The sequence below is a fragment of the Sycon ciliatum genome, chromosome 1 (assembly GCF_964019385.1).
Source record: "Sycon ciliatum chromosome 1, ocSycCili1.1, whole genome shotgun sequence".
Taxonomy (NCBI): Eukaryota; Metazoa; Porifera; class Calcarea; order Leucosolenida; family Sycettidae; genus Sycon; species Sycon ciliatum.
Window position 1 is genome coordinate 84,093,552 of NC_088643.1, and position 26,097 is coordinate 84,119,648.

General features: G+C 46.9%; 4 protein-coding genes and 1 long non-coding RNA gene across 5 annotated transcripts in view; 1 reads left to right on the forward strand and 4 right to left on the reverse strand.

Moving 5' to 3' along the window:
* Positions 1-254: 254 nt before the first annotated feature.
* LOC135805962 (palmitoyltransferase ZDHHC1-like) lies at positions 255-12,165 on the reverse strand. Its single transcript, XM_065320087.1, has 9 exons — positions 11,620-12,165; positions 10,872-11,056; positions 6,763-6,864; positions 5,810-5,925; positions 5,079-5,204; positions 4,640-4,731; positions 3,920-4,026; positions 2,925-2,997; positions 255-2,447 (listed from the first exon to the last, which is right to left on the reverse strand). The coding sequence occupies exons 1-9, from the start codon at positions 11,968-11,970 to the stop codon at positions 1,377-1,379; spliced, it is 2,223 nt and encodes a 740-aa protein (XP_065176159.1). The 5' UTR covers positions 11,971-12,165; the 3' UTR covers positions 255-1,376.
* Positions 7,589-10,149, reverse strand: LOC135805978 (uncharacterized). Its single transcript, XR_010551196.1, has 3 exons — positions 9,272-10,149; positions 9,023-9,153; positions 7,589-8,148 (listed from the first exon to the last, which is right to left on the reverse strand). It is a non-coding gene; the product is annotated as an uncharacterized LOC135805978 (long non-coding RNA).
* Positions 12,166-13,762: 1,597 nt separating the features above from the next.
* LOC135805966 (alpha-(1,3)-fucosyltransferase 11-like) lies at positions 13,763-18,525 on the reverse strand. The gene is made up of 4 exons (XM_065320092.1): positions 17,487-18,525; positions 16,760-16,891; positions 15,370-15,713; positions 13,763-15,002 (listed from the first exon to the last, which is right to left on the reverse strand). The coding sequence occupies exons 1-4, from the start codon at positions 18,158-18,160 to the stop codon at positions 14,686-14,688; spliced, it is 1,467 nt and encodes a 488-aa protein (XP_065176164.1). The 5' UTR covers positions 18,161-18,525; the 3' UTR covers positions 13,763-14,685.
* A 323-nt stretch (positions 18,526-18,848) lies between these two features.
* On the forward strand, positions 18,849-21,971 carry LOC135805965 (alpha-(1,3)-fucosyltransferase 11-like). Its single transcript, XM_065320091.1, has 4 exons — positions 18,849-19,940; positions 20,499-20,630; positions 20,742-21,085; positions 21,613-21,971. Exons 1-4 carry the CDS (start codon positions 19,246-19,248, stop codon positions 21,927-21,929), a joined length of 1,488 nt encoding a protein of 495 aa, XP_065176163.1. The 5' UTR covers positions 18,849-19,245; the 3' UTR covers positions 21,930-21,971.
* A 1,597-nt stretch (positions 21,972-23,568) lies between these two features.
* The window catches only part of LOC135805963 (uncharacterized), a 34,269-nt gene continuing 31,740 nt past the window's right edge, over positions 23,569-26,097 (reverse strand). The window contains exons 19-20 of the mRNA XM_065320088.1: positions 25,030-25,195; positions 23,569-24,097 (exon numbers count right to left, since the gene is read on the reverse strand). Of these exons, the coding sequence (XP_065176160.1) occupies positions 23,996-24,097; positions 25,030-25,195 (268 nt within the window). The 3' untranslated portion in view covers positions 23,569-23,995. The remainder of the gene's footprint in view (positions 24,098-25,029; positions 25,196-26,097) is intronic.

Genomic DNA, 26,097 nt, shown 5'->3' on the forward strand with positions numbered 1-26,097 from the left:
CTCTATAATGTGTAGCATGTACCAACTACACCACTAGCACTTGCATGCACATGGTACCTGCCGGTGTAAGTAGCTACTCATGTGGCATGTGTGCTCCTCCGGCAATGCAAGGACTCATGCATGGATGTGCATTGCCCCGCCCATGGATGTCATAATCTTCAAAGGTGACTACTGGGCATGTACGCTTCTGGATTATCCGATAGTAACCAGAGCTCAAGTTTCCCACAGCAAGGAAATCTACAGCACGGCCTGGATCATATAAGAAAATAATTATTATAATTCTATGATGGTGGGGAGATCAAGAAAATATTTATGGCGATATCTGCCTGGCAGGAACATTGTATATATCTCAGAAGAAAATAATATAACCATTCACTACGGACAATACTTTAATGGCAGCAGCTGAAGGGGTGGTGCAAGGTCGGACATACCGGTATAGTAGAAATCAAGTTGACTAAGACACTATATTGGCACTTTCCTTCCCAGAGCAAGGGAAATGGGCAGTATGAATGAACACAATCAGCTACTGCAGCATCGGGAGTGTATGTGTGCGTATGGTAGTAGCTCATGTAGACTAAAACACCACTGGAAGGTATGCAGTAGAGACATGTGTATGGACTTCCAGTTGCTGGAAGATGGACACGCCACTTGGGTGCAAGTACTTCACAAACTACAACTCTTCTGCCACAGAGGAGTCACAAGACACTCATTTTAGGCAGCTACCAGTAGAAGTCGTGTCAGTATAAGAAGTGTTGGCAACAGCAGAAACATGAAGTTTGTACCCGGGATATTCAACTGTCCATGCAGGAGTGGGATACATGTCCAACTCTGATAGTGCAGTGTTTCTCAATGAAATCCAGTCGCGTCACTCAAGTACGCGCCGGGTGTTGCGCCAGCCATAGACCTGCAAACACTGGGCTGCGGAATGATGCAAGGCGCACACTTGAGTGAAGTGGCTGGATTTCATTGAGCAGCGCTGTACATGCAGTATTACATTAAAAAATTAATATTCATTGAGCTCTTTATCAGCACCGGGATAACACAGGCAATGTGCATCGGCATGGAACAGCGCAGCACAGTAGGGTACCTAGAGGTTGTCGATGTGTAGACTGTATAATTCAGTTTTGTCGACCTATAGCTAAAGATATTCCTAAGTTCAAGTCGGTCTCTCTCACTTTTGACAAAAAGCATGACTAGTCTGGACATGGCTGCATACAATGCATGTTACGTCAAGTGCACTAGTCCTCAGTAGCCATCTGTCCCTACAGTCATATGACATGGAATGTTATAGTGTGGAAGCAAGTCCTTAGCTGGGTATCAGATCCACTGACGCAATGTGTTGCGTTGGTGAAATTCGCTTTTGTGACAAGTCGGAACTAACTAGCCCCATCAGAACCATCTTCAATCTTGGCGAGCTTGGTGGTCCGCTCGCCAACCTTGATATCAGGGACACTACTTACCGGCCCCATGCTAAGTTTGCTGCCAAAACCCTTCAGTGGGGGAAGCTCTCTAGATGCCCGCCGTGGCTTGCGAGGGCCAGCAGAGGGTGGCTTTTTGGAGAGCTTCTTCTCCAGCTTCACCACTGGCTTTGACGCAAGTCCTTCTGCTGCCGCAACTGCTGCTGATGCCGACGCTTCTGCCTTGATACCATCAGCGTTTTGGGGTTTTTGACTTGTGCTTCCTACAGCTCCGGTTTCCGGGATCTTTTCCAATTCTTTCTTTGGTGCGGTTGTTTTGGCATCAAGTAGCTTGCCCTCAGCTGTGGCACTACTGGATTGTTCCAGTTCTGCAATGGGCAAGGAGGGAGGCTCTCTGATGTCACCACTGGTCGCAGCGCTATTGTTTTGATCTCCATCTCTGCTGCGTGGGAGTTCAGGATGCTGCCCGATTTGTTTGGTCACAGGAGGTTGTACCACTGTGTGGGATGGAGAAATCTCAAGTGGATGAGGCAGAGGGGCTGGTTGAAGACCAGCTGCTCTCTCCAGGGGAGGGGAAATAGGCACAGCTTGTCCTGGAAGGTGAGCGGGAATCTCGTTGGACTGATGTTCCCCAGGTGTGCCTATCTCAACAGACACATGCTGCACAATACTGTCACTTCTCACTTGAGGTCTAAGATCAGAAGCAGCTGTTGACTGTGCACCTTCAGTAGCCCCTGCCTTCACCGCCTCGGAATGAACTTGTTGGTCTTGGGCAGCTGGCGCATTTCCGACTGTGTTTTCTGCTGCAGCTGGCGTGCTATCATTGTTAGCAGGCGTTGGCTTTTCGATTGTTTTCAAGGAAAGCTGTGATACTGAGTCCGAGTGTGAGGGCAACAGGAGTCGATCTCGATTTTCCTTGGGCTCACTGACGTCTTCTGTGTTGGTGTTTTGCAATGCGGCTGGGCCTGACTCAGCAGCTGTGTCATGGCTTCTCTGATTCTCTACTTCAGGCCAGGCTATGATAGACGTCTAGATAGCAGGAAAGAGAAATAATTCAGTATATGATCATTATTTTATGTTGCTGCACACCACATGCGTATGCACAACCACTCACAACTATGGGGTAGTGACCATAGCAAGAAAGAGAAACAGTGGACTGTGATGTATATGAATCAGTTTGTGTCTATCAGCGTGCTTGGATATACACCATTTGCCGCACAGTATGTGTTTTGCCACAATTTAGCAATACAGTCAAAACCGATGACGTCCCCACAAGGGAACACGGAAAGTGTACTTCCTAGCCAAAGTACTTACTACACCCGTACTGCAATCAAACGCTGTGATTATTTGCAATACTGCGAAAAGTATGTACTCCACAATAGTACGTCTTACACCCTGAACGTACTGAGCGGTTTTGACTGTACATCAATAACTTCATGATAAGCTACTAGTGTTCCCGTTCATCCACACGTTTGTGTTCACTCGGTCTTCACTGACTACACTCACCCTGCTCGGTTTCTTGCCGCTTGTGGCCGGTGCTGGCTCAGCAGTAGCCTCAGTTCTCTGTGCATGTGGTTGTCTGCCAAACAGAATCAAATTCACACATAGCACCATGGTATGTGCGTAGCACATAGTCTAGTGTATCCAAAAGAACGATGGACATAACGGCAGACCCGCCAGAACCGGTCCGGTTGGTCAGGTTATCACCGGACCAACTTTTTAGCTACCGACACATGTTTCAAACTGTGGAGCACATGTACCCGCCATATCACATGTACCCGCCATATCATACACAAACTGTATAAAAGGCCATGATACTACCCGACCAATTGAAAACTGCTTCCGGCGGTCCTGGACGGTATAGAATTTGAGAGCTCTAAGTTTTTAATAGTTTGGTGGTATGTATGAGGAGGCTGTGATGAATTATTTGCCAGGCGTATATTCAAGCCAAACCCATGCCATATTCCATCAGAACTGACAACACACCAACCGTCCCAGTGCCAGACCACGCACTGCAGTAGCGCATATTACATTTCACTTACAAATGGCAGATTTTGTAACCCATTACGACTGAGCAGAGCTGTGCTACTTGCTGCATCCTCAGCCCAATATTATCGAGCTCAGGAACATGAAGACTTTATCCCTTTTAGTGTGTCCTCTTCTCTGCCAATAGAGAGGTTGCGCACAACGAATCTTCATAAGATTTTGTGACCGTCCGGGTTCGAGTAACGAAAGTTGCTACGAAGATCCGTCCAAACGCGACCGAAACAGAGCAGATTTACAAATATATTTCTCGACCCACTACGAAAAAGTTCGCACGTTGTGCGCAACCTCACGTTGTACGAATACTCGTTAGCTTTTATCGCAACCTCTCTATTAATGAGTTCAGGTATTCCGTTGTCATGCAGCCCAATCTTTGTAACAACACAGGCTTCTTCATCTTGGTCAACTAGATAACTACTTCAAGTACTAACCACCAAACACAGCATCACCGTACTCACTGTGCACTCCAGACACTTAGGTTGGTTGGTCGTTTTTTATCCATTCCTTCGGGTCTTCCTTCAGGTCTTGCTTCGGTGGAATTCGAGATAGGAACTATCTTGCTTTTCTGTGGAAAAATTGGTTTTGAAAACAATTGTACTTAATTCACTTACCATGTGTCCAAGAGTATAGGCCGCACTGGAGTATAAGCTGCACCCCAACCCAATTTTTTGCCACGAAATACAGATATCGACCCTATTTATCACCGTTAATTTGATTTTCGTAGTATAAACCCCATCTCCTTTTTGAGTGAATTTTGAGTGTTGCAAGTGTGGCTTATATTCCAGAAAACACCGTACTTGCACTGTACTTACTTCAATAATTATAATACAAGAGACTGCCATACACAAGGAGTGATCTCCATGTGGGCTCACGACCATGGCTTTAACCAGGCATTCCTTGCTGTTACAAACTATAATCCTTCTTGCAGAATCCCTGGCACCTGTCCTTCAGTACAACAACATACTGCCCGGTCAGCAAACAATGTACTTGGGAGTTATATTTTTAGGGTACTAAGGATAATATAGCGCATTCTCCAGGACATCATGTACAGTAGATATCTAAAATCAGGTTCGGTATACATGTAATAGCACAACTCTTGTCCTGTACAACATTCAGAAAAGATAGAGTTCTATTCAGACAGCCCATCACCATGATCGTTATCCTAGTATGATACTGACCTTCCCACATGCACAGCATGGCTGTTTTATTCCTCTCTCCTTGTCCCTGCTCTTATCCAGCATGTAGTCATAATATGTTATACTGCGGACACCTGTAGAGAAGGCAATGCGACGAGCACGCACATCAAGTCACATCCAGTCTTGACCAGTAGATTCGGGCAGGTATGTATGGTCACAACTGACCTTACGATACAGAACTCAGGATGATATCAAATGTCTGTGCTGACTCACGTTTGACCATGTCGAAACCATGCCTGTACCCCATGCACCCAGCCAAGTGAATCTATTCCAGCAGACTTGATGATGATAGTTGGCATTGAAGCAAGCATTGGCAATGAGACAGGGGATGTCAGTATGTGTGTACACTTGCGATCCCCAGGATAGGAGTACATGCACTGTAGCACTAGTACTCGCCTGTGATCGCCACACGGTGACTTACCAGTTATAATATTGTAGACGATGAGATGGCCTAGGAACGCAATACTGATAAGGGAAATGACGAGGACGCCTACAGCAACTCCAAATATGGCGCCTGGTGGTACATCGCAACCGAACATGGTTGTACCTGTAAGATGTTCACGTACAAGCAGACGGAGACATAATACAAGACTGACCGGGCTCAGAGGATGCAGCTGCGTGTTGGTCTTATAGACTAGTGGTATCGGCACCCCAGCACTGCACTGAGTGGGTTTCTTCCCCCCCCCCCCCCCCCCCCCAGATACACCAATGGCAAATGCATCTTACTAGTCAAGTTACTACGGATTATGACTATTCACCGACTCAAAATGGAACTAAAAAATTATGAACTCATAGAGGAATCCTAGAGGGTGGTGACGTTCAGCCACACACAGTGACGGTGCGGAAAACTCGGCTTTCAGCCTAGTCTCACGCGAACCGTGAATTTTTTAAAGGCATCTTGACTACTGGTCTGAGTGCTCTATACACGACGTGCGGAGCTTCAGTACAAACGAAAATCCAGTGGAACAAAACATACATATAATTATCTAAACTCGAGTTCCAAGCAATAATCGGTTCATGAACTCTTGCGAGGATAGGACTGTTTGGCACAATGCACAGCCTATACTTAAAAGCCTGTATTCACAGCTCAAGCTATTGCAAAGCCTGTATTCACAGCCCAAGCTGCATTATACGCAGGACTAGTAAACTTACCATCTTCAAAGAACTCCAGTCGACCCTCAGTTGAATAAACAACAATAATGTATATGCATATAGCACTCTGCACCAGGAGCGACAGTGCACCAAACGTAATGGACATTACAAACGACCTGTAATGGTGAGTGGAACAAGAGCAGAAACAACAAAGATTGTTAGACTACGCTGGCGAGTAACATGCATGCTTCATAATCCTTACAACACATTGTACTGCCCAGCCACTTCCTAGCCGGCATCAGTTTGTGTTTGAATGAAATCCTATCCTATAGTTCTACAGACGTGATGACTACATTCGGCTATGAATATTAGGACACAGTAAGAAGTGCATGCATATCGATGTGGGCTTCGGAAGAGGCCGTAGAGAATTGACAGGGCCCAAACATCTCGCTCCTGAACAGTTTGTCGCTTTGAGAATATAATGATCTTCCAAGTTGATACCACTGACCTCACACCGTGTTCTGTTCCATTGTGCATACATGCAGCAGGTGCATGTCGAGGTGCCTATGATTACACAAACCTAAATGCAGGTCACAAACTGACCTGGTTTCAGCAACCACCTGCGGAGACTGAAATAGTGTGCAGTCTTTGAACACAGGTGGTCTCTGACACCGGAGTAGGAATCTTGAACATTCCACACGGCACTGCATGCCAAATAAAACTACGGCACTGGTTGACAGACCTGGTGGTGGCTGAAACCAGGCGTTGCTAAACGGCTATGCAGGTGATCTCTTGACCCGTGGCAAGATTAAACTGTGCAGTGTACTTGTTGAATGGATATGCTGTCTGTCTTGCTTTATCACACCAGTCCACACACAATGATCATGGTAACAGAGGGTGAACATTTACATGTGCTCATTTGCAACACGGGTGTAGTACTGGTGCAGCAGTAACAATAGTATCAATACTGGATGATTTGCATCTACATGCATGCGGCTGCATTCGAGTCTCACCTGTAATTGACGATGCCAACACAGTTGTTCAGCCACACACAGTGATGATCAAAGCGTTCCGTGCATCTGTTGCATGCGCCGCAGTGCTTGGAGTCGTGCGCCCTGAAATACATGCCGTACAGTACGCAGCACAGTAGTACACCATGGTCGGTCACACAATGCATTATCCATATAAAAACCACTCTGTGAGCGGTTCTGAAAAACCTTTACTGGTACTGCCCCGTCGTAAAAGTAAGAAATTAGAACTGGCCCATTGTCCCCCCAAATGCGAACTGATCCACCTAAATCGCGAATGACGGGACCCGAACGCACCAGTAGCACGAGGTCGGGAGGGCACAGGACAGCAATTCTCATAGGGTAACACCACCTACCGCTAGTACAGACGGTCAGTACATGGCCTATAGTCCGGACCAACGTCCCCATCTGCATTCACAGGTAGGAACCTCGTGCTACTGGTGCGTTCGGGTCCCGTCATTCGCGATTTAGGTGGATCAGTTCGCATTTGGGGGGACAATGGGCCAGTTCTAATTTCTTACTTTTACGACGGGGCAGTACCAGTAAAGGTTTTTCAGAACCGCTCACAGAGTGGTTTTTATATGGATAATTTCAGTTCTTTTTCCGTTCCCTCCCCACCCCAACCCCGAAGGTAAACATGATGACCACGCGCGCGATGTACTGTATGTAGCCATGAGATTGCAATAACACACTGATACATACCAGCCCTCCCCGCCTCGCTACCCCGCACACAGATACACAAACATGCGTATGCACACGGCACACACACGTGGCCACGCACATGCACATGCACACGACACAAACAGGAAACTAAGTTCTTCATATATAATGCCATGCAAAGCAGTGGCCACCGTACTTGAGGAAGTCAGTTGTGAAACAAAAATAATGCAACTACAGCATGTAGACAAGCTGACGGCCAAAGCACAACATAGCAAACATGACATTTGCCCAAGGATTGCAGTTTGCAGACCACGCCATGGAAGCAGCGAATACAGAATGTAATATCATACAAAGTGACAAGCAAGGAAGTGGCCATCATACACCAGAAACTTGCAGAAAGTCACACATCCAACAGATAGAGAAGTGAACAGCAATCTGATACAGCCCACACAGGACAAAGCTGACCTGATACTCGTCCCAGGATCGCAAGTGGCAAATCCTTTTCAATGCATAACATGCAGGTTTACGTTAGACGCATGGACAACATCTGACCGTGTCGCCAGCATACAATGTCATCACATGTTTACCCCACAAGTTACACACATGTACAGTAGAAGCACAATGAAAGCAATGGAAAAGTACGATGTGGTTGCTGAAGCATCTTCACACTTCAAATTCAGACTTCAATGTGGTCGTCACGGGATGATATACCTGCAAGATACAAGTGATGAAGAAAGAAAGCAGAAGGTCGTGAGGTAGGCTATGAGTAGCCCTTTCCCAAAGATGCCATAGTTTTTCGCAACTTATGCAGAATTGTCATAATCGAGCATTTCCCAAACTGAGAAGTGCAATGAAATCCACTTGCATGCACAGGAGCAATTTTGCAATATTATGATGCGCAATTCGACACGATCTGCGATGCTGTGTGCGATGTGCCCTGCTGTCATGATGGTGACAGTCACCGCGGTATGTTTTGTCAACGTCGCCCATGCACTCTTCTGTCAAGTACAAAGTGCTCACATACTTGGCAATGTCTTTGCTGTGATTAACTTTTATCCTAGTTATGTCACGGGTAACTTTAATGAAGTACCCACAGGCCGTGTCGATCCGCACATCGTCCACTCTCTCATGTACTTGGCCTGCTTTGTCTGTGTATCCATTTCATGTGCGATCCACAAAATCGACTAGACAGTGGGTGCAATACGCTGTCTATCTGAAGACGTTCTTCTGGCGACATCTCGCCATGTACTTGGCCTGCTTTGTCTGTGTATCCATTTTCATGTGCGATCAACAGAATCTCAATGCACTACAGACTAGACAGTGGGTGCAATACGCTCTCTATCTGAAGACGTGAACCATTAATTTTTTTGGAAAAGTTATACGTACACCTGAAACGTAATGAAGTACAGGAATAGAGAGAGTGACTACAATACGCTCTCGACCTGATATAGTGATAACGTGTTAGAAGGTAACAGGTCTACAGTCCCACCGTACCCTTCCGACACGACTGTAGACCATTAATTTTTTTTGACCTGATAACGTGTTAGTAGAAGGTAACTGGCAACATATCAATGGGTTGCCTTACCGTGGTCTAGAGGAGACGTCTTCACAGCAATATTTTCCCTCCTGCGCATTCAGTCGCCGACACGACAGCGTTTACTGGGCCGTTCCAGTTGCGGAAGACATTCGATTCATCGGGCCAATTCAGCAACAGGGCTGTGGACACACAGGGGGGCAGAGGAGAGACATTGTTAGTGGACAAGAAATATGCAGCGGCAAGTGGCGAGTGCCGCATGGATGTCAAGTTGTCATTCACAATTCAGCTATTACTTACGGTCCAGCTAGTCCTGCCATTGCTCGCTCGTCCTGGTTCCTCCTCGTTCGTCTTCCTGCACGTCTGCACTTCTCCTTCCCCACCGTTGGCTTTGCGGTATGGGGGTGCCGGAAGGAATTCCCACCATGTATCCATGTACATGAAGTCCCACCATGTCTCCACGGCCACGTCAGCAGTTTGTATAGTACCGGAAGGAGTTCCCACGATGTCTCCAAAGGCCTAGAGCGGACGTCTTTGCAGCAATTCTTTTCGCCCTGCGCATTCAGTCCGCCGGCGATGTCTCCAAAGCTAAAGGCCTAGAGGGCTAGGGGACGTCTTTGCAGCAATTCTTTTCGCCCTGCACATTCACTCCGCCGACACGACAGCGTTTACGGGGCCGTTCCAGGTGCAAAAGGTCCACGTCAGCAGTTCTCAACTATTTCGCGTACGGGATAGTCGCCGCGACAGCGCTTAAGGGGTCGTTCCAGGTGCGAAAGGTATCCATCAATGGCACTTTGCAGTATGGGGTACGGAAAAGGGGCCTCCTCGTTCGACTTCGTCGACTTCTGTAGTTCTCCTCCCCGTCAGGGGTACCGAAAGGGGCCTCCTCGCAGTTGTCCTTGCCGTCAGGTCCACGTCATGCAGTTCTCAACTATTTCGCGTACGGGATAGTCGTCTTTGTCGTACGCGACATCGGCGTTTACCGAGTGGCATTGGCACAAAGCAGACCGTTGACGGGGTCACGTGTCAAAAAAGTATCAACAACGTGTCGACTACGTGTCGACCACGTGTATAGCGGTACACTCAGCGGTACACTAATTCTCGTGCCATTCTCGTGTCACAAAACTGGAACATCGAGTACCAGTATGGAAAGGCTTCAGACAGGAAGCCTTTCCAATACAGCATAACCAGATAGGGCTTGACTGAGCCTTGAGGGTGATGGCATCAGAAGTCAATAAATAATGACTTATCAGTGAAATTGGATCCTCTGACCATAATAAAGTACAGCGTCTGGTGGTAAGGTCCCTCATGATGCATTCTGGAGCGACTTTTGTTCAACACCAGCAGTGGTTCACCGGCCAGGAGGGTCCAGGGCAGTCACTGTGGACAGATATACCACCCAAGTGTGAAGGAAAACATCTAAACAAGTATAGGGTCCATACAAAATCCGGATCCAAGTGGACACAAAACTCAGTACTGTGACTGTCATGACTCTGGCCCGGCCATGACATAGAACTCGACCACATCGACCGATGCTACAAGAGCTGAAATCTGAAAAGCCTTTACCATACATGTACTGGCACTTTCAGGCCTGCCTCGACTGCTTGTTTCTTGGTGAACCCAGCGCGGTTTCAAAAAGATAAGTTTTTCCCATACAGACAAGCACTAGGGGTCCGCTGTGTTTGCCATAGCAACTGAGCCCACTATACACAGAGTCCTCACAGCCCTGCAGCTTAGGCTCTTTTCTCTCTCAGTGTCTGGCAATCATGTACTTGACCTCTGCTTTGACTGCTTCGCTATCACCTGCAATGGAGCAGTACCTGAAGTCCCAATGACCCGCACGCCATTGCACACCACTACGTGCGCAGGCTAGCAAGATTCACGCAACACGGTCACTCACACATTCGACCGACAGATGGCGCAGTGCCCTTTCTGGATGACTCGCCCGTGCCTGGCACGGTCGTACTCAGGCAGCGGTGACCAGCTCCTGTTGTGCTGCTTCTGCTTGACACGAGCGTCGCTTGGATTGAGCACGGTGGCGCGGATAGTGAAGGCGATTGCCGGCAAGAACAAAGTTGCCGATACCTACATGTACATGTGTATGATGTAAAGAATGATATCACAGCACAAAAACCTGCATGAACTTAATGGTGTGAAGGTGCATATCAAAGAGTAAAAAAGCACGTCTCAAGAAACTGAATACTCGGCGAATCATCTGAGATACACTTGCAATAGACAGTTTCATGGAAACATTCACAACACAGGCAATGAGCACTGGCACTGGTTTTACATGTCATGAGGTAGGAATCAGGGGGGGGGGGGGGCAATCAAAATGGCTCCATTCAAATGAAACAGGCAGGTTATATTTTGGATCAAGCCATTTTGAAATGCCACCCCAGGAAGACCTCCACTCCATCACTCCCAGTTTCAATACATGCACAGAACCCTACCCCGGCCTATGCACTGCCTCTAACAGTAAAAGTGCGATTGGGCAAAGGAGCACATCTCTCAGACTCTAGTCGAAGATTATTACAGAGTTCAGTAGAGGGATGGCAAAAATGTCTATTTACTGGGGGACTTACCACATAAAAATGTCTATTTACTGGGGGACTTACCACATAAAAATGTCTATTTACTGGGGGACTTACCACATAGAATGCTACTCGAAGTCCCAGACTTGGTAGATAACCTAACAAAATACCAAAATGCAGCAGGCTCAGAATGGGCACTAGGATCCACAGGGATACCTGCGCTCCGTGCGGTGGCCAATTGCAGCCGTTCGTCCTGTAGAATGTTCGCCAGTGCGCACGACCGGCATCGGTCCCGTCTCCGCCATTCCCAGTCTCCGTGCCGGCATCTGGTCCATTCACCTCGAGACGAACAGTTGGAGCATGGCTTGTCCCTGGCGTCCCATTATTATCATGACCGCCGCCACCACCATCAGCATCACCACCATCTGTATTTTCTTGGTTCTCTATCACCGTCGGTGAGTTGTCCATTACGAAAATCTACCCAACTACTATTTCCCTAACTGAACTGCCTGGTGCTATGCATCACAAAATACGATCGCCACTAACGCGTGTGTGTGTGTGTGCACTGTCGATTGAATGAACACCGTGGTTTGAACAAGACAAGAGGTGGACGGTTCTAGTCGAGGCCTGTCGCTCAACCCATCATCCTTGCCTCTTCGTCTGCTATGCACTATGCCGGCAAGTAAAAAGGGAATGATTGTGTGTTATCATGTGTGACAAGAGTTTGAGCTCGGCTAGCTCAGTACTACAGTAGTACTAGTAGCTGTAAACCGCGATCGTTGCGTACGCGAGGCCGTGGACGCGTCGACGGTGGAGTAGATCTACGTGGTGCGAGTGGCACTGGCAGTGACATGATGATTTTTGAAAGCGTTCTGTGCATTTCTATGGCAACAGTACAGCATGTACTCCGGACCGGCGTAGTCTAGTCTGTCAATAACACGAATAAGTGTCCAGATCATGGCAGATGTCATCAGGTCATGGTCTACATCATTCTAACTGTTACTCAAGATGAAGTAGATTATGGTACAGGTCTATCTACCAACTGGTCCATGTTCGACTACCAATAGTATACTGCAATAGGCAATACCATGTAATTGTTCGACTGCAATGATTATGTACATGACTTGTACATAACTTCATGACAAAAGCCATGATAAGGAATCACGGCCATCAAGATGGACGTGATGCACTTGTGAGTCAAACGATCGGAGTTGGTGTGTTGTGTGTGTGTGTGTGTGTGGTGTGCATTTGCAGATTTGTGTGCTTCTCTTGCGACGGGCGTATACATGGTACATGCGACGGGCGTATACATGGTACATGGTGTGTGTTTGGGGAAGGCACAATCGTCATACGCATGGTCTGTCACTGCCAAGTGGAGAGTTTTCTGTGCATATACTTCCCCTTTCAACTCGAAAAGCGTACAATAATTCATCATTACTTGTATACTGTACTACTGAGAATGCAGCCATGTACCGTGATGTACTGCTAGTGGTGAGCCGGTAGAGACTGGAGCAATGCCACTGATCCTGGCCCGAGGTTGGACATCCTGAACGCTTGCACTTTGTGGCCAAGCAGTGCTGCCAAACGGAGCAAGCTGTCAAGTAAGTACCCTACTAGTATAACTATCTGAGATTGAGGATAGCTAATAAGAAACACTGCTTGTATATAAGCCTGCATTCACGCAAGGACAAACACACAGGCACAGTACTGCAGCATCTACTTTTGCCTGCCCAACAAGGATGTACCACTTGCACATGAGTTTCCAGCTGGATGAAAATTCACAATAACGGCAACTGCTGCACTTTCATCTCAATTTCAAAATGGTGCCGGAATTATTATTAGCAGGAGCTATGCACTCTTGATGATAGGCTACATGCATGGCCAATAAAGCCCGTATACACCAAGCATTCTGCATGGTTTACCACTGAGCCAGGTTGTAAGGCTTGTCCAATGTTAGTCCAGAGTCTCCACTCCTGCAGTACAGTACGGCATACACATGCACATGCAGCTAGCTGCAGTGGACTTCGCGTACGATTAGAACAGATTTGTTCCAACATTCACAATCCGTACATGTTCTCTGTGCAGTTGTGGCCAAAGAAATACAACCTGTGAGCCTAAAGCAGCGCCAAGGCTCATACGGCCCTCGGATGGGTTATTGGATCGTGCATGTCATTGAAATGTACACGCAGCGTTACTTTAGACTCATGGCCCGGTCTGATGTCCTTGGCCACGACTGTACAATGGGCATGATCTCGAGTAGTTATAATACAACCCAGGAATAGGTCGGCGGGGGCATCATCAGCAATGTGTGAAGGAATAGCCAAGGACAGTGCAGAGGAGGATTGAAGAAACTGAGCACTATGCGGTGAAAACGCAATAGCCAAGAGTTGAATGCAGCAGATGTGCTGGTTGTCATCAAGCCATACCATAACATCAAGCCATACCAGAAGAAGCAGATTGAGCCAATATAGTACTGCCCTCAGGCCTGGAGGTATTTATAATAAAAGAAAATAATTATACGAAGCCAGGAACACCCCACCCGGAAAAACTTACAAGGACAAGCATCTGTCAACATGGTTCTAACAAAAGTTAATGAAGATATTGCTATGAATGTGCTTATGATCCTAACAGAAAATAATATCATATCTCGATAATTATATTTTGTGTCATGCTAGACTTGCTAGTACTGATAATACCGGTAGTATAATATGAAGACTAGCCACCTCTATCCTACCGTATTCTGTTCTCGAGTTTCATGGTTTCTCGTAATAAAACTACGGTCAGACCTCACTTAGCCGCACACATCCATTTTCCACAAAATAGTATCTGGATAGGCGAGTGAACCGGATAATCGAACACACATACCGTATGTACGCATGACATATGCTGTAAATCGGTAACCAACGATTTTCTTCCGGACGGCGAGGGATCCGGATAAAAGAGGACCGGATAAGCAAGGTCTGACTGTATGTTAGTGCCATGCATTGCCTGCATATCCACCCACCTAGGTACAGTGATCAATATACACACGGGGTAGTTGACAACTCCCCTGCTAAAGAGGTAGTCAGCATATAGACTATACGGATATTCTCTTCAGACAAAGTATCATAATCTACTGCAAACACAATGATTCGTATGTCTTTAGCACACTGCACTGTTCCATTCTATCCTGCATAATACTGTCTAATAATAGGTGTCGGAATACAACTTCGAGGCATCCGACTCATTCGCTAGGATCATCCGAGTAAGTGCAGCAGCATTACGCTTGCCTTGTTCATAGTCTAATTTCCAGTCAAGTGGATCATCCATTCCTACTGCAAACTCATCCTGCCATTCCTCTGGTTCCGGGCAACCATAATGCGAGGAATCGGCAATCCATGGATTCGGTGGAGGGAGGCCTTCCTCCGAATGCTTCCTCTCCAACTCCATTCGCTCAACCACCCGATCGCAAACTTTGCATTCGAATACAGTGACGAAATCCTGCTTCTGTGAAGACAGTTCTGCAGGCAACAATGGATTGGAAATGCAGCAATGGCAAAAAATACCCGGGCATGATCACCATGCATATTCAGAGTGACAGTTGCTGGGTAGGGACGGTAATGCAATGACAGATTGAGACTGTGAGGACCGACTGCAAGTCCTGGACTGCATGCCGCATGTGCTGCTTAAAGAACCATCCAGGACCGGTTCACACCAAGAAAGTTCGTGCTCGCATGGAGCATGGCCACAAGACACGAAGCATCAATACTACTGTCACCGCTCCACTGTCATGTCACAGTTGTCACATCTAGAGCATAGTGTGGGCCAAAAATAGTTTTCACAAAGAAGAAATAAGATTGCTATCCAGGCCATAATACAGTGACTTACCCAAGAACAAAGTTTCATTCTCCTGAAAGTTACCAGCCGAGTACGGCCGGTCTTCTAGACGGGACTTGAGTTTTTCATTGGTGATGTGCTCCGGACCTTTCTTGTACTCCAAGTACTCCATGTAGGCTGTGTCATTGCTATCCAGGTATTTGATGTAGTCTGCCAGTGCTGCAGGGTTCTCAAACTCGTCATAGACCAGCGCAGATCTAGGCGTTGGAAGCCACTCGTTCACATTGGGTGCACCACGGTAGATGGGCACGGTTCCTAAATGGAGCGGCCGCCACAGTTTCTCCGTGATGTAGTCGTCGCAGATGCCATTTTCAAATGCAATAATAAACTTGTACCTGCAGCAATTAAAGTAGAGAGGAACCGTTAGCTACATAGTATGACTTTTCAGTGTGAACTAGTGATGAACTTACCTGAAGTGAGTAGCACGTTGATACCATTAAATGTTGACTATATATACTACAAGCACAGTCCTGCTCAATGAAATCCAGTCTCGTCACTCAAGTTTGCGCCTTGCACCATTTCGCAGCCCAGGGTTCGCAGGTCTAGGGCTGTGCAACGCCCGGCAGGTGCTTGAGTGACGGGACTGGATACCATTGAGCAACACTATACATATACTTTTCAAAAGATCACATGCCGGTCACATGGAGACTAACAGACTTGCGAGAATACTACTCGTGAAATGATTGCAGGAAATCCAGCTCAAGACTTCCAGAACGGGTGCATCTTATCGTTTATACGGCACTTCAAGTGCACACAGCACAGGCATGATCCTTATTCGCATGGTTCAGTGATAGATAGCACTGGTGGCCATAGCTATACTGTAGTATGCTACGATACGCTAATACTACTTCAAAGTAATAAAGAATGAGGCCCATCAACAATGTGCGTTTTGATTCCCATACTTACTCGGTGCTGACAAAGTTCGTATCTGTAACATTGTATCTGTAACATTGTATCTGTAACTGATTGTATCTGTAACTGATTGTATCTGTATTCTGTAACATTGTACATCGGGTAGATCTATCCTGAGATACATCTACCAGTGCAGTAGGCTAGAGCATGTTTGCCATATAACCATTGCCTACGCCTACACTACATACTTCTACTACTTGTATATGATTGTATAGCCATCAAACACAAGCAGTACTGGTGATAATGATAATTCTAGGTCAGAACAACAGATATCTGACGACTGCTTTGGCATGAACTTTAAGGTACAATTATCCACTTGGATCCTCTCTCTTCTATAGAATGTAAAAAGCTCCTCGCCTTGCGCATTGAGCACTCTTCAGGGAGTTTGCAAAATCTATTCTATGTATAGCTGCAGTGCCACTAGGAGGACACATGAGTTATGTGATGTACTGTACCGTGTACTACATACCTCCCGAGAACGCTATAGAAACTGTCCTTGAACATTTCGGACGCGTTCCGTAGTTCCTCAGGTAGCTGGCGGTTGTTCAAACATTTGCCCAACGAGTCCACTTGGATATGCTCCATCAACCTCCTCACGTACCTACAGGATAACGCCGACGTCAACCAAACAAGGCCGTGTGAACGCAGGTGAGTCCTTAGTAAAGACTGCTGTGGGTGGCCTGTGTATAGCTGATGGGTGTGTGTGGGGGGGGGGGGGACATGGACATGTGTGCATGCATGTAGGGCTCAGGGTAATTCAATATAAAACAATATAAGACATGTTGTGATTGGCTGTCAAACATCTGGGTCCGGTCGACGTTGTTGTGGTCCGTTCCGATGTTGACGCCGATAAGGATGGGTATTTTCGTCGACCAGACCAAGACGGTCAACAGCCAATCACAGCAAATGGCCAATAACACTGGTGACCTAAGCGTGGCATGCCACGGAATAACCCGCTACGACTGGTGTGGCCTCAGCCTCCTCCACAATATAAGACAGCTCAGAATTTTTTTTAAGAAAAAAAAGGTTGGTAGCGTTCAAATATACTCAGTCGGGGACACATCGAAGATCTACTGAGCTTTGCGCGTTGAAAGTCCAGTAGCTTATGGCATGCTTTGCAATAGACTATGCTCCCATTTTGGACACATCAAACTTGCTCCACAGTTAGACATGTACATGTACATGTATGTACTTACGCATCTCTATATGCTGGGTTGTTGCAGGTGGACTGGACATAGGCAACTGAGGCCAATCCATTCTCTTGTTGACGGTACTGATTTTTCTCCTCTAACGGAACAGGCTGCGCAAGCAGATACTGCAGATTGGGCAGGTACTGCAGAGTCAGCGGCATGTTGGATTCTTGTTTGAACGTGGACGTGAAGTTGAACAAACTGATGCCAGCGTCGTGCGAGTACATAGCATTGTTCTTGGGCGATTCCTCGTGGAGCAGTGCCCACATGTGATGCTTCAACCTGGGCAGAGGGGCGGCATCAGGCTTGCTGCCACTGCCATACATGAGCAATGCTCGCGTGTTATCATTCAGATACATAGGTGCCTGTTTTGGTGTTTGTGACCCAACAATACAAGATCCCCGCTGACACGTGATTTCTCTTCCTTTAGTTTCTAGAATGGGGCTAATACCATGCCATATTAACCATGGCAACTCGGCCTTTCTCTCGTCCGACACTTCCAGCTCTCCAGGCTCTGATTGAGTCGTGGATTCGTCCTCATCTGGCAATTGCCCTTCCGTGCCATCGTCCAAGGCTACGTCATCTACTCCTAATAGTGCATCCATGTTTTCTCGAACAAAGGCGATCGAGGCGATTAGAACAACTAGGGAAAAAAGTAGCCAAATCCATCTTGCCAGCATACTGGCAGTGCACGTGTCCACCACCGACAACCCGACCAACGCTCGCTAAGTCCGACTTCTCAGCTAGCCGCCTGCTGAATCAAAATATGCAGCACTAACGATGCTGATGCCCTCCGACTGACTCCTATGTCTAGGCTATGATAGCATTGGAATGCGAAAATATTGAAGATTCAACATTTTCTCTTGGCAACTTGCAAGCCCAGACCAAAGACTGCTGCTCCGTGAATATCGTATTGCGAGGATTACCGTCACGGTTTTGATCTAGCACTGTTGAGTATTGTCTACTGCTGACTAAGCTCTTCACCTGTCCTGCTGTTTGTAAAGACCTTTTCGGGAATCCGACTATAATTATACTGTCGAGAACGTAAAAAGTCGTTCAAACAATGCCGCTCCGGAAACGATGTTTTGCAGATACATGTACTAGTCTTGTACCGGTGTATACCTGGGCAGTGGGTACTGCATGTAGCGAAATTGTGGTATGCATGCACCGACTGACAGTCTGTCTGCGACTTGCATTCACAAAAAATAGAATCTGCACGTGCCGCTTTTGCAGTGAGTGCACGTGAGGCCGAGGATGCGTTTCGTGTTTTGACTTTTGTCTCAAGAGCATCACATTCTCAGTACATGTACGCAACTCTGTCGTTTATGTCTTGTTCTGATAATGTCTTTTTAATATACCATGTATACAGCGATACGGAAAAAGATGGGCCACATTTTCCCGCACGCTGTGTTTGTCCTTGTCGTGTCCCCGGTGATCTAGGTCTGGCATCGTTCAAGAGCACCGAGAGGTTCACTTCTGCAAATTGTTCATTTCAAATTGTCTTGGGAGTGGCTGTATTCCTCGGATTTGTCGTATGGCTGGTGGTTAGTGCGCTACACGCAGTACTAGTATTGCAAATAAGTTTTTCTACAGACTCAAGAATATCGATAGCGTTCTTATTGAAGCTAGGAGCCTGGAACGTACCATGGGCATGCAGTGAAAGCAGATGTCTGTGTTTTCCGCTTCTACCCGATTAATCGTATGGCACATGCAATCAATTCCACTTAGCCTATGAGTGCTGAGCCTATATCACAGCTGTGACAGGATGATGAACACATGGACTGTGTTGGTGATTTCTGGAGCAGTTCTCGCCGCTGCCATGCTGTTCATGTGCACCAGAGACGACGGCATTAACAACACAGACTCAGGATACACAGTAGAGAGTGTGGGATGGGATGCTGAATCACGTGCGCAGGACGCCGACAGTACTAGCACTGGTGATGCAGAGCCTGCCGAGTCACAGGTACCGGAGGAACGGATGAATAAATTGCCGTGGCTTGTTTGGCACGGTATGAGTCCCACGGATCCCAGCAAAGGACATGAAATATCATGCTTGAGAGGGTCTTGTATTGTAAAATCTCAACATGCTCAACATGCACCTATGTATTTGAATGACAACACGCGAGCATTGCTCATGTATGGCAGTGGCAGCAAGCCTGAAGCCGCCCCTCTGCCCAGGTTGAAGCATCACATGTGGGCACTGCTCCACGAGGAATCGCCCAAGAACAATGCTATGTACTCACACGATGCTGGCATTAGCTTGTTTAACATCACGTCCACGTTCCGCCAAGCCTCCGATCTTCCACTGACACTGCAGTATCTACCTAACTTGGACTATCTGCTGTCTGCAGCGCCGGTCCCAGTTGAGCAGAAGAACATATACCGCAATGATGAGCGGCATAAGTTAGCCGCAGTGGCGTATATCCAGTCTACCTGTATCAACCCATCCTACAGGGACACGTAAGCAGCCAATGCTGATGTAGCCATCGATAGTTGATACCATACTCCGGTGTTCTTTTGGACACGGAGCGGCACCCGTGGATCTAACCAATCCGCTGCCCTCACCAGCAGGGGTTTCATGGGATTCGAATATCATTGAAGGATTTTAATATCCCTCCGGTGCTTGTTGCAAGTACACTATTGTGGAACTGCACTATCTCTGCAATGCAAATGATTTATGAGGAAGCTCTGTCCATGTGGGCATTGAGCACTATGCTAGCAGAGGATTAACCCTACTGTGTACGGTATCTCTGCGGTAATGTTAATCAGCAACGGTCGATCAGCCCGGGGGAGTCAGTCCCCGTTTCAGTGTGTTGGATAGGGTGCTCTTTCTTATCGTTCTGTCGTGCACATCTGAGCTATATGCAATCTTGCCTCTGCCGGCCAGTGTCCCTATTCAATTTATACCGTTAGCCCACTGTTCATTGTGCTCGGTATGTAGGGAGCCTCTGCAGATCCCTGCATTGTCGAGTACATGCATACAATTAGATGTGGGGTTTGGAATATTCTCCTTCCCAGGTATGTCAAGAAGCTGATGGAACACATCCCTGTGGATGCACTAGGCGAGTGTTTGAACAACCGCAAGTTACCAGAGGAGTACCAGACTCCGCATGCAATGTTCCAGCAAGGCTTCTACGATGTTCTCCGCAAGTGAGTATCTGTGGACATGCATACCAGCTTTCAGGCTACATGTAATACTGCAGAGACTTGATTCTGTGCTATACATGATGTTCTTGACGAAACTATGTGTGTTCGCTACAGGTACAAGTTTATTATTGCATTTGAAAATGGCATCTGCGACGACTACATCACGGAGAAACTGTGGAGGCCGCTCCATTTAGGAACCGTGCCCATCTACCGTGGTGCGCCCAATGTGAACGAGTGGCTTCCAACGCATAGATCTGCGCTGGTCTATGATGAGTTCGAGAACCCTGCAGCACTGGCAGACTACATCAAATACCTGGATAGCAATGACACGGCCTACAGGGAGTACTTGGAGTACAAGAAAGGTCCAGAGTACATCACGAATGAAAAACTCAAGTCCAGTCTAGAAGACCGGCCGTACTCAGCAGCCAACTTCGAGGAAAACGCCTCGCTCTTTGACGGTGCGTGCAATAGTTAGGTAAAATCATCTACTAAAATGATGTTTGATATCACGTGTTCTATACTGGATCAGACTTAAACCTAGTAACTTACCGGAGCTGCATTGTACTGTGTTGGTGGTCACCGTCTCTGAAGATCTTAGAGTGTTTCACAGCTCATGGTGATCTATCATCCACAGCTGTTGCTAGATGGTGTAACCATGGTAACAGATATGTAGACTATAGGGAGCGTATAGGCAGCATGTGCATGTACTCTCCCATGCACATGCTGTGTGTGTGGGGGGGGAGAGAGAGAGAGAGAGAGAGAGAGAGAGAGAGAGAGAGAGAGAGAGAGAGAGAGAGAGAGAGAGAGAGAGAGAGAGAGAGAGAGAGAGAGAGAGAGAGAGTGTGTGTGTGTGGTGGTGGTGGTGGGGGGGGGGGGGGGTATTGCCATAAATACTTCAGTGCAGTATATGCAGTGCAGTCTATCTTGGTGTATATGTTACAATGCATTCACTCGTGGGTTTTTTCTTCGGATTCTGTGCTTCTAGAACTGAGCAGTAAGCCGAATTTCATCGTTGCTTTTGAATGCAAAGTGTGTGACCGAGTGATTGAACGACAGCAGCTGGAGAGGAAGCATTCTGAGGAAGGTCTGCCTGCACCCAGTCCATGGATTGCTGACTCCTCGCACTACGGATGCCCGCCGCCAGAGGAGTGGCGCGATGAGTTTGCTCTTGGTAACGGTGATGTGCTCGACTGGAGAGTGGACTATGACCGAGGCAAGCGCCATGCTGATGCACTGACACGGCTGATTCTAGCAAATGCAACTCATGCGTCTCAATCGCATGCCTCATCATGGCTGTCCTGATACTGTACGTCTGTAGTCTTTGTGTAAGATCAGGGGGGGGGGGGGGGGGGGGCAAAGAAAGTGTTCACAGCATTGATTGATTGATCAAAAGGCCTGGTTTAACTACTTCAAGTATAACAAGGAGGGCTGTGGCAGAAGAAGGGTCACTTTGCTCATTCTTGATAGAGTTGGTAATTTGTTGAGCGGCTTTCACACTTTAACATACGTGTATGTGTTGAGCACCCGTTTGTTGTCAGCTAAATTATCTACGGGTCTGATACACGTTTGTCCACTCCCACCATGCACCTATGTCTGCTTCAAACCCTGACCTCTTCTGAATTGATCGCAATCCTTTATTGGATCTTTCTTGACTCGTATCTAGTCTTTTTACTTCGGTCCATACTAAGTTGAAGTACAGTATTATTATTACTCTGTCCCATGACTTGTGCAGCGTTGACCACTAGTGGCTGGTCAACACGAGCTGGCGGACTTTTGATTTCTTCATACACTCCTTATTATAATAATATTATGGTGCAGATTGAGATAAACCTGTACTCTAGTGTTTACAACTAGGGTACATGAAGAAATAAGTATTTGCGTGCCGGGATACTGTGTACCCACACGATTTCTTGGTCCAGTGCATGTCACGATGCCACACATACGGTGACATTGAGTCATTGACATTATTCGTATTTCAAGGATTCTTCTGAGGCGAATGGATACCTATCAAAGGGTGTCTTCTAAAGAATACCGTGAAGGTGAGGGAGAGATGTTGTAAACGTCACGAAACGAGTCACATCTCCTGTCAGCGTTTCAACTGTTGCTCTGTAAAGCACTTGAGTATGGCAAACTTACACTACCCTTCCCCGTGCGATGCTGCATGCGTGCATCTAGTGTAATCTTTTCTTTTCATTGTGGCAGCGGTGGGTTTATATCCAACCCACGCCCCGGGTCGGCGAGACTGGAGCCCCAGGCCATACCGGGACTGAGCAGATTTGGTATCAGTCCTATTCTCAATTGTCATATTGGGGCTGGGCTGAACTGTGATCACCTCGGAGCTGACATGACAGACACCGTATCAAACAAAACACTGGGGAAAGAAATCAAAGCCACATGGAGCATGATCTGAGGATTACCAGGACATGTACAGTCGACTTCACTTATAACAAACTCGTATATAGCGGATTTCGTGATAATTATAGCAAACCATTGCCATGTCTCTGTTTGAACCCATACAAAATTGACCCTTTGTAACGAACTGCTTTCGTTTATAATGAACTATTTCTTGTAGGGCCGCATGATAACCAAGTGCACTCATCCAGCCTAGCCTTGGGCCACATGCAAGTCATGACGACGTGTTGCAGTTAGTATGGTATGAGTGCATTTCTGTTGTAACGAACTTCGGCTATACCGTCAGACCTCGCTTCTCCGGTCCTCGTTTATCCGGATCCCTCGTCATCCGGAAGATAATCGCTGGCTACCGATCTACAGCATATGACATGCACACCATAGTATGTGTATTCGATTATCCGGTTCCCTCGCCTGTCCCGATTTTTTTTCTGGAAAACGGATGTGTGCGGTTATGCGAGGTCTGACTATACTCGTAAAGAACTACTCAAAGTAATTCTTCTGCACAATCGGGTGTTCGATACACATGTAGTACAGTCGACCAGTGCTGATATTACACAGGGTTTTATGATGAAATCGTTAAGATAATATTTTATCAAAATGTGCTAGAAAATAGGATCATCCAAAAGTCAAAAAAACAGCAAGCTTTGCCACTGCAACTAGTATAAGCCTTCAGCCAAGTGAACATGGAAAAGGTTGGCAGCGTAATAAAAATATTCATCGGTTTGCGGGAAACATGCAAACGGGAAGGGTAATAGAAGCAAAACAATGCAGTGAATCAAAAATGAATTTTCTTTTCTGAGTAAAAACACAATAACTTGTGGATGGATGTAAACACCGCCACTTCTAAAATGCAGAACTGCTCTGAAAAGAGGTCTGCACGGCTTCACAGTGGCAACCCAGGTTTGCATACAGTCAGGGGCAATCGGAAAGAAGCACTTAGCGTGCGCTTTCGAAATCTATTTGGCGCGTGGCGCGGGTATATCCTTGCGGTGGTACTTGACGGAGTCGATTTTCTGGACATGACGGCGCTTCTCTGCTTTCTTGTCATTCTTGAGAGCCTGGTGAAAAGGGGACAGAAGGAGATTATTATTAATTTATTATTATTATTATTAAATTGTTGATAGGGCAATCCCCACAGGCCTAAGGCCTTCTTACAAGAGATATAGCGTAAAATGGTAGCACAGCTGACACGCGAGCTCTTTCTCTCTCTCTCTCTCTCTCTCTCTCTCTCTCCCTCCCTAGTGAGAGCATTGCCTCAAAGCAACATGGCGAATTTCACCAAATTGAGCAACTTGTTGCTGTAACTGAGAGAGTATGAGGATTCACAGGCATGGCTAGATACCAATGACAGGACTCACAGGCATGGCTAGATACCAAAGACGGGGAACATGCACTTACGGACTCCATTTATCATTTCTGGTATAAATGCCCTTTAATACTCGCATAAGTCGTAAAAACGACAACAATATGCGGCCCTGATCATGTGCCTACAGTAGGTGATGAGGATCTTGCGACCGACTCTGGCCATGTGACTAACTCTGGTCATGTGACCGATTCTAGTTATGTAACCGACTCTGGTTCTGATCATGTAAACGACTCTGGTCACATGGCCGACTCTGGTCACGTGACCAACTCTGGTCATGATCGATACGATCAAGAGTAGATAAACAAGAGTGTGCAACTCGCGGATGGGTTGGCCCACGGCGGAATTTTTTGTTGACGTAATCTTTTCGATGACGCACGCGCTGCGAGCCTTTTGGAGAGGTTTCCCTCGTGCGCTTGGCCGGGCTTTACACTACAAGGTCGGTGCCCAGCACGTGCTCTCACACTGCTCTGCGGTAAAGTCCGCGTTTCTCTGAAAAAAGGTGACGTCAACAAAAAATTCCGCCGTGGGCGGGGGTATCTGCAGATTGTGCAGGAGAGATCCGGAGTTGCACACTCTTGTTTATCTACTCTTGATACGATCTATAGTGAGTGGCTGGGGGCTAACCTTGATCTCAGCATCAATGCCAGTCAGCTTGTCCTCTTCATCAGCTAAGCTCTTCACATAGCGCTTTGATTCCCTCTCGAAGTGGGTGAGCGAGCGGATGTGCTCGCGCAGTCTGCTCTGAGCGTCCTTGACTTCTCTCAGCTCTGCCTCCTTCTCGTTAATCATCCTGGACGAAAGAGCAGTGTAACGCAATGCAGTATATACAAATACATGTACGTGTAAGTGGCACATGTATGTGCTCCTAGCAATATCAACAACAGCATTACATTGGTCAATGACTCACAGCGGAGGAAGGACAAATAAGGTTAGCAAACTGATTGACCCCAGAGCTGAACCCCAGAGCTGAACCCCAGAGCTGAACCCCAGAGCTGAACCCCAGAGCTGAACCCCAGAGCTGAACCCCAGAGCTGAACCCCAGAGCTGAACCCCAGAGCTGAACCCCAGAGCTGAACCCCAGAGCTGAACCCCAGAGCTGAACAGTTGAAGCTGAATACTAGTACTTTAAAGCTGTACTTGCCGTGATACCGTGATTCCCCCTATCACCAGAAACACAATCAGGATACTAGTACATGTATTATTAGACTGCTGCTGCTGCTGCTGCTGCTGCACTGATTAGTGAACTTTGAGGGTAAATAGATATGGGATGACGACTGGGATGATGACTACACATAGTCACCGCGGCATACTGATAACATCGCTTGGCCTATAGTGAAGAATACTGATAACATCGCTTGGCCTATAGTGAAGAATACTGATAACATCGCTTGGCCTATAGTGAAGAATACTGATAACATCGCTTGGCCTATAGTGAAGAATACTGATAACATCGCTTGGCCTATAGTGAAGAATACTGATAACATCGCTTGGCCTATAGTGAAGATTCCTGGTTGGATTCCTGGTGGTGACAGTCAAGTTTGCCTTGAAACTTTTTCCATTTCACCTCCCCCGATGATTAATGAAGTAATGATTAGGATTTTGTGGGTCTAATAATAATAATAATAGTTACAGTTCGCATGTCACTCATGGAAAGATCCATGGACTTTTAAACGCATCTGTCAATGAAATCCA

What these genes read in the sequence shown, in the direction of transcription:
- LOC135805962 (XM_065320087.1), bottom strand. Translation starts at nt 11,970, where the DNA reads ATGGACAACTCACCGACGGTGATAGAGAACCAAGAAAATACAGATGGT. An exon ending in TTCGAGTAGCATTCTATGTG is followed by an intron (nt 11,057 to 11,619) that starts GTAAGTCCCCCA and finishes ATGTACATGTAG; the next exon opens with GTATCGGCAACTTTGTTCTT. An exon ending in GCGGCAAGAAACCGAGCAGG is followed by an intron (nt 2,448 to 2,924) that starts GTGAGTGTAGTC and finishes CCTGCTATCTAG; the next exon opens with ACGTCTATCATAGCCTGGCC.
- LOC135805966 (XM_065320092.1), bottom strand. Translation starts at nt 18,160, where the DNA reads ATGCTGGCAAGATGGATTTGGCTACTTTTTTCCCTAGTTGTTCTAATC. An exon ending in TTCTATAGCGTTCTCGGGAG is followed by an intron (nt 15,714 to 16,759) that starts GTATGTAGTACA and finishes TAATTGCTGCAG; the next exon opens with GTACAAGTTTATTATTGCAT. An exon ending in GAATGAAACTTTGTTCTTGG is followed by an intron (nt 15,003 to 15,369) that starts GTAAGTCACTGT and finishes TGTTGCCTGCAG; the next exon opens with AACTGTCTTCACAGAAGCAG.
- LOC135805965 (XM_065320091.1), top strand. Translation starts at nt 19,246, where the DNA reads ATGATGAACACATGGACTGTGTTGGTGATTTCTGGAGCAGTTCTCGCC. An exon ending in TTCTACGATGTTCTCCGCAA is followed by an intron (nt 20,631 to 20,741) that starts GTGAGTATCTGT and finishes TGTTCGCTACAG; the next exon opens with GTACAAGTTTATTATTGCAT. An exon ending in AAACGCCTCGCTCTTTGACG is followed by an intron (nt 21,086 to 21,612) that starts GTGCGTGCAATA and finishes CTGTGCTTCTAG; the next exon opens with AACTGAGCAGTAAGCCGAAT.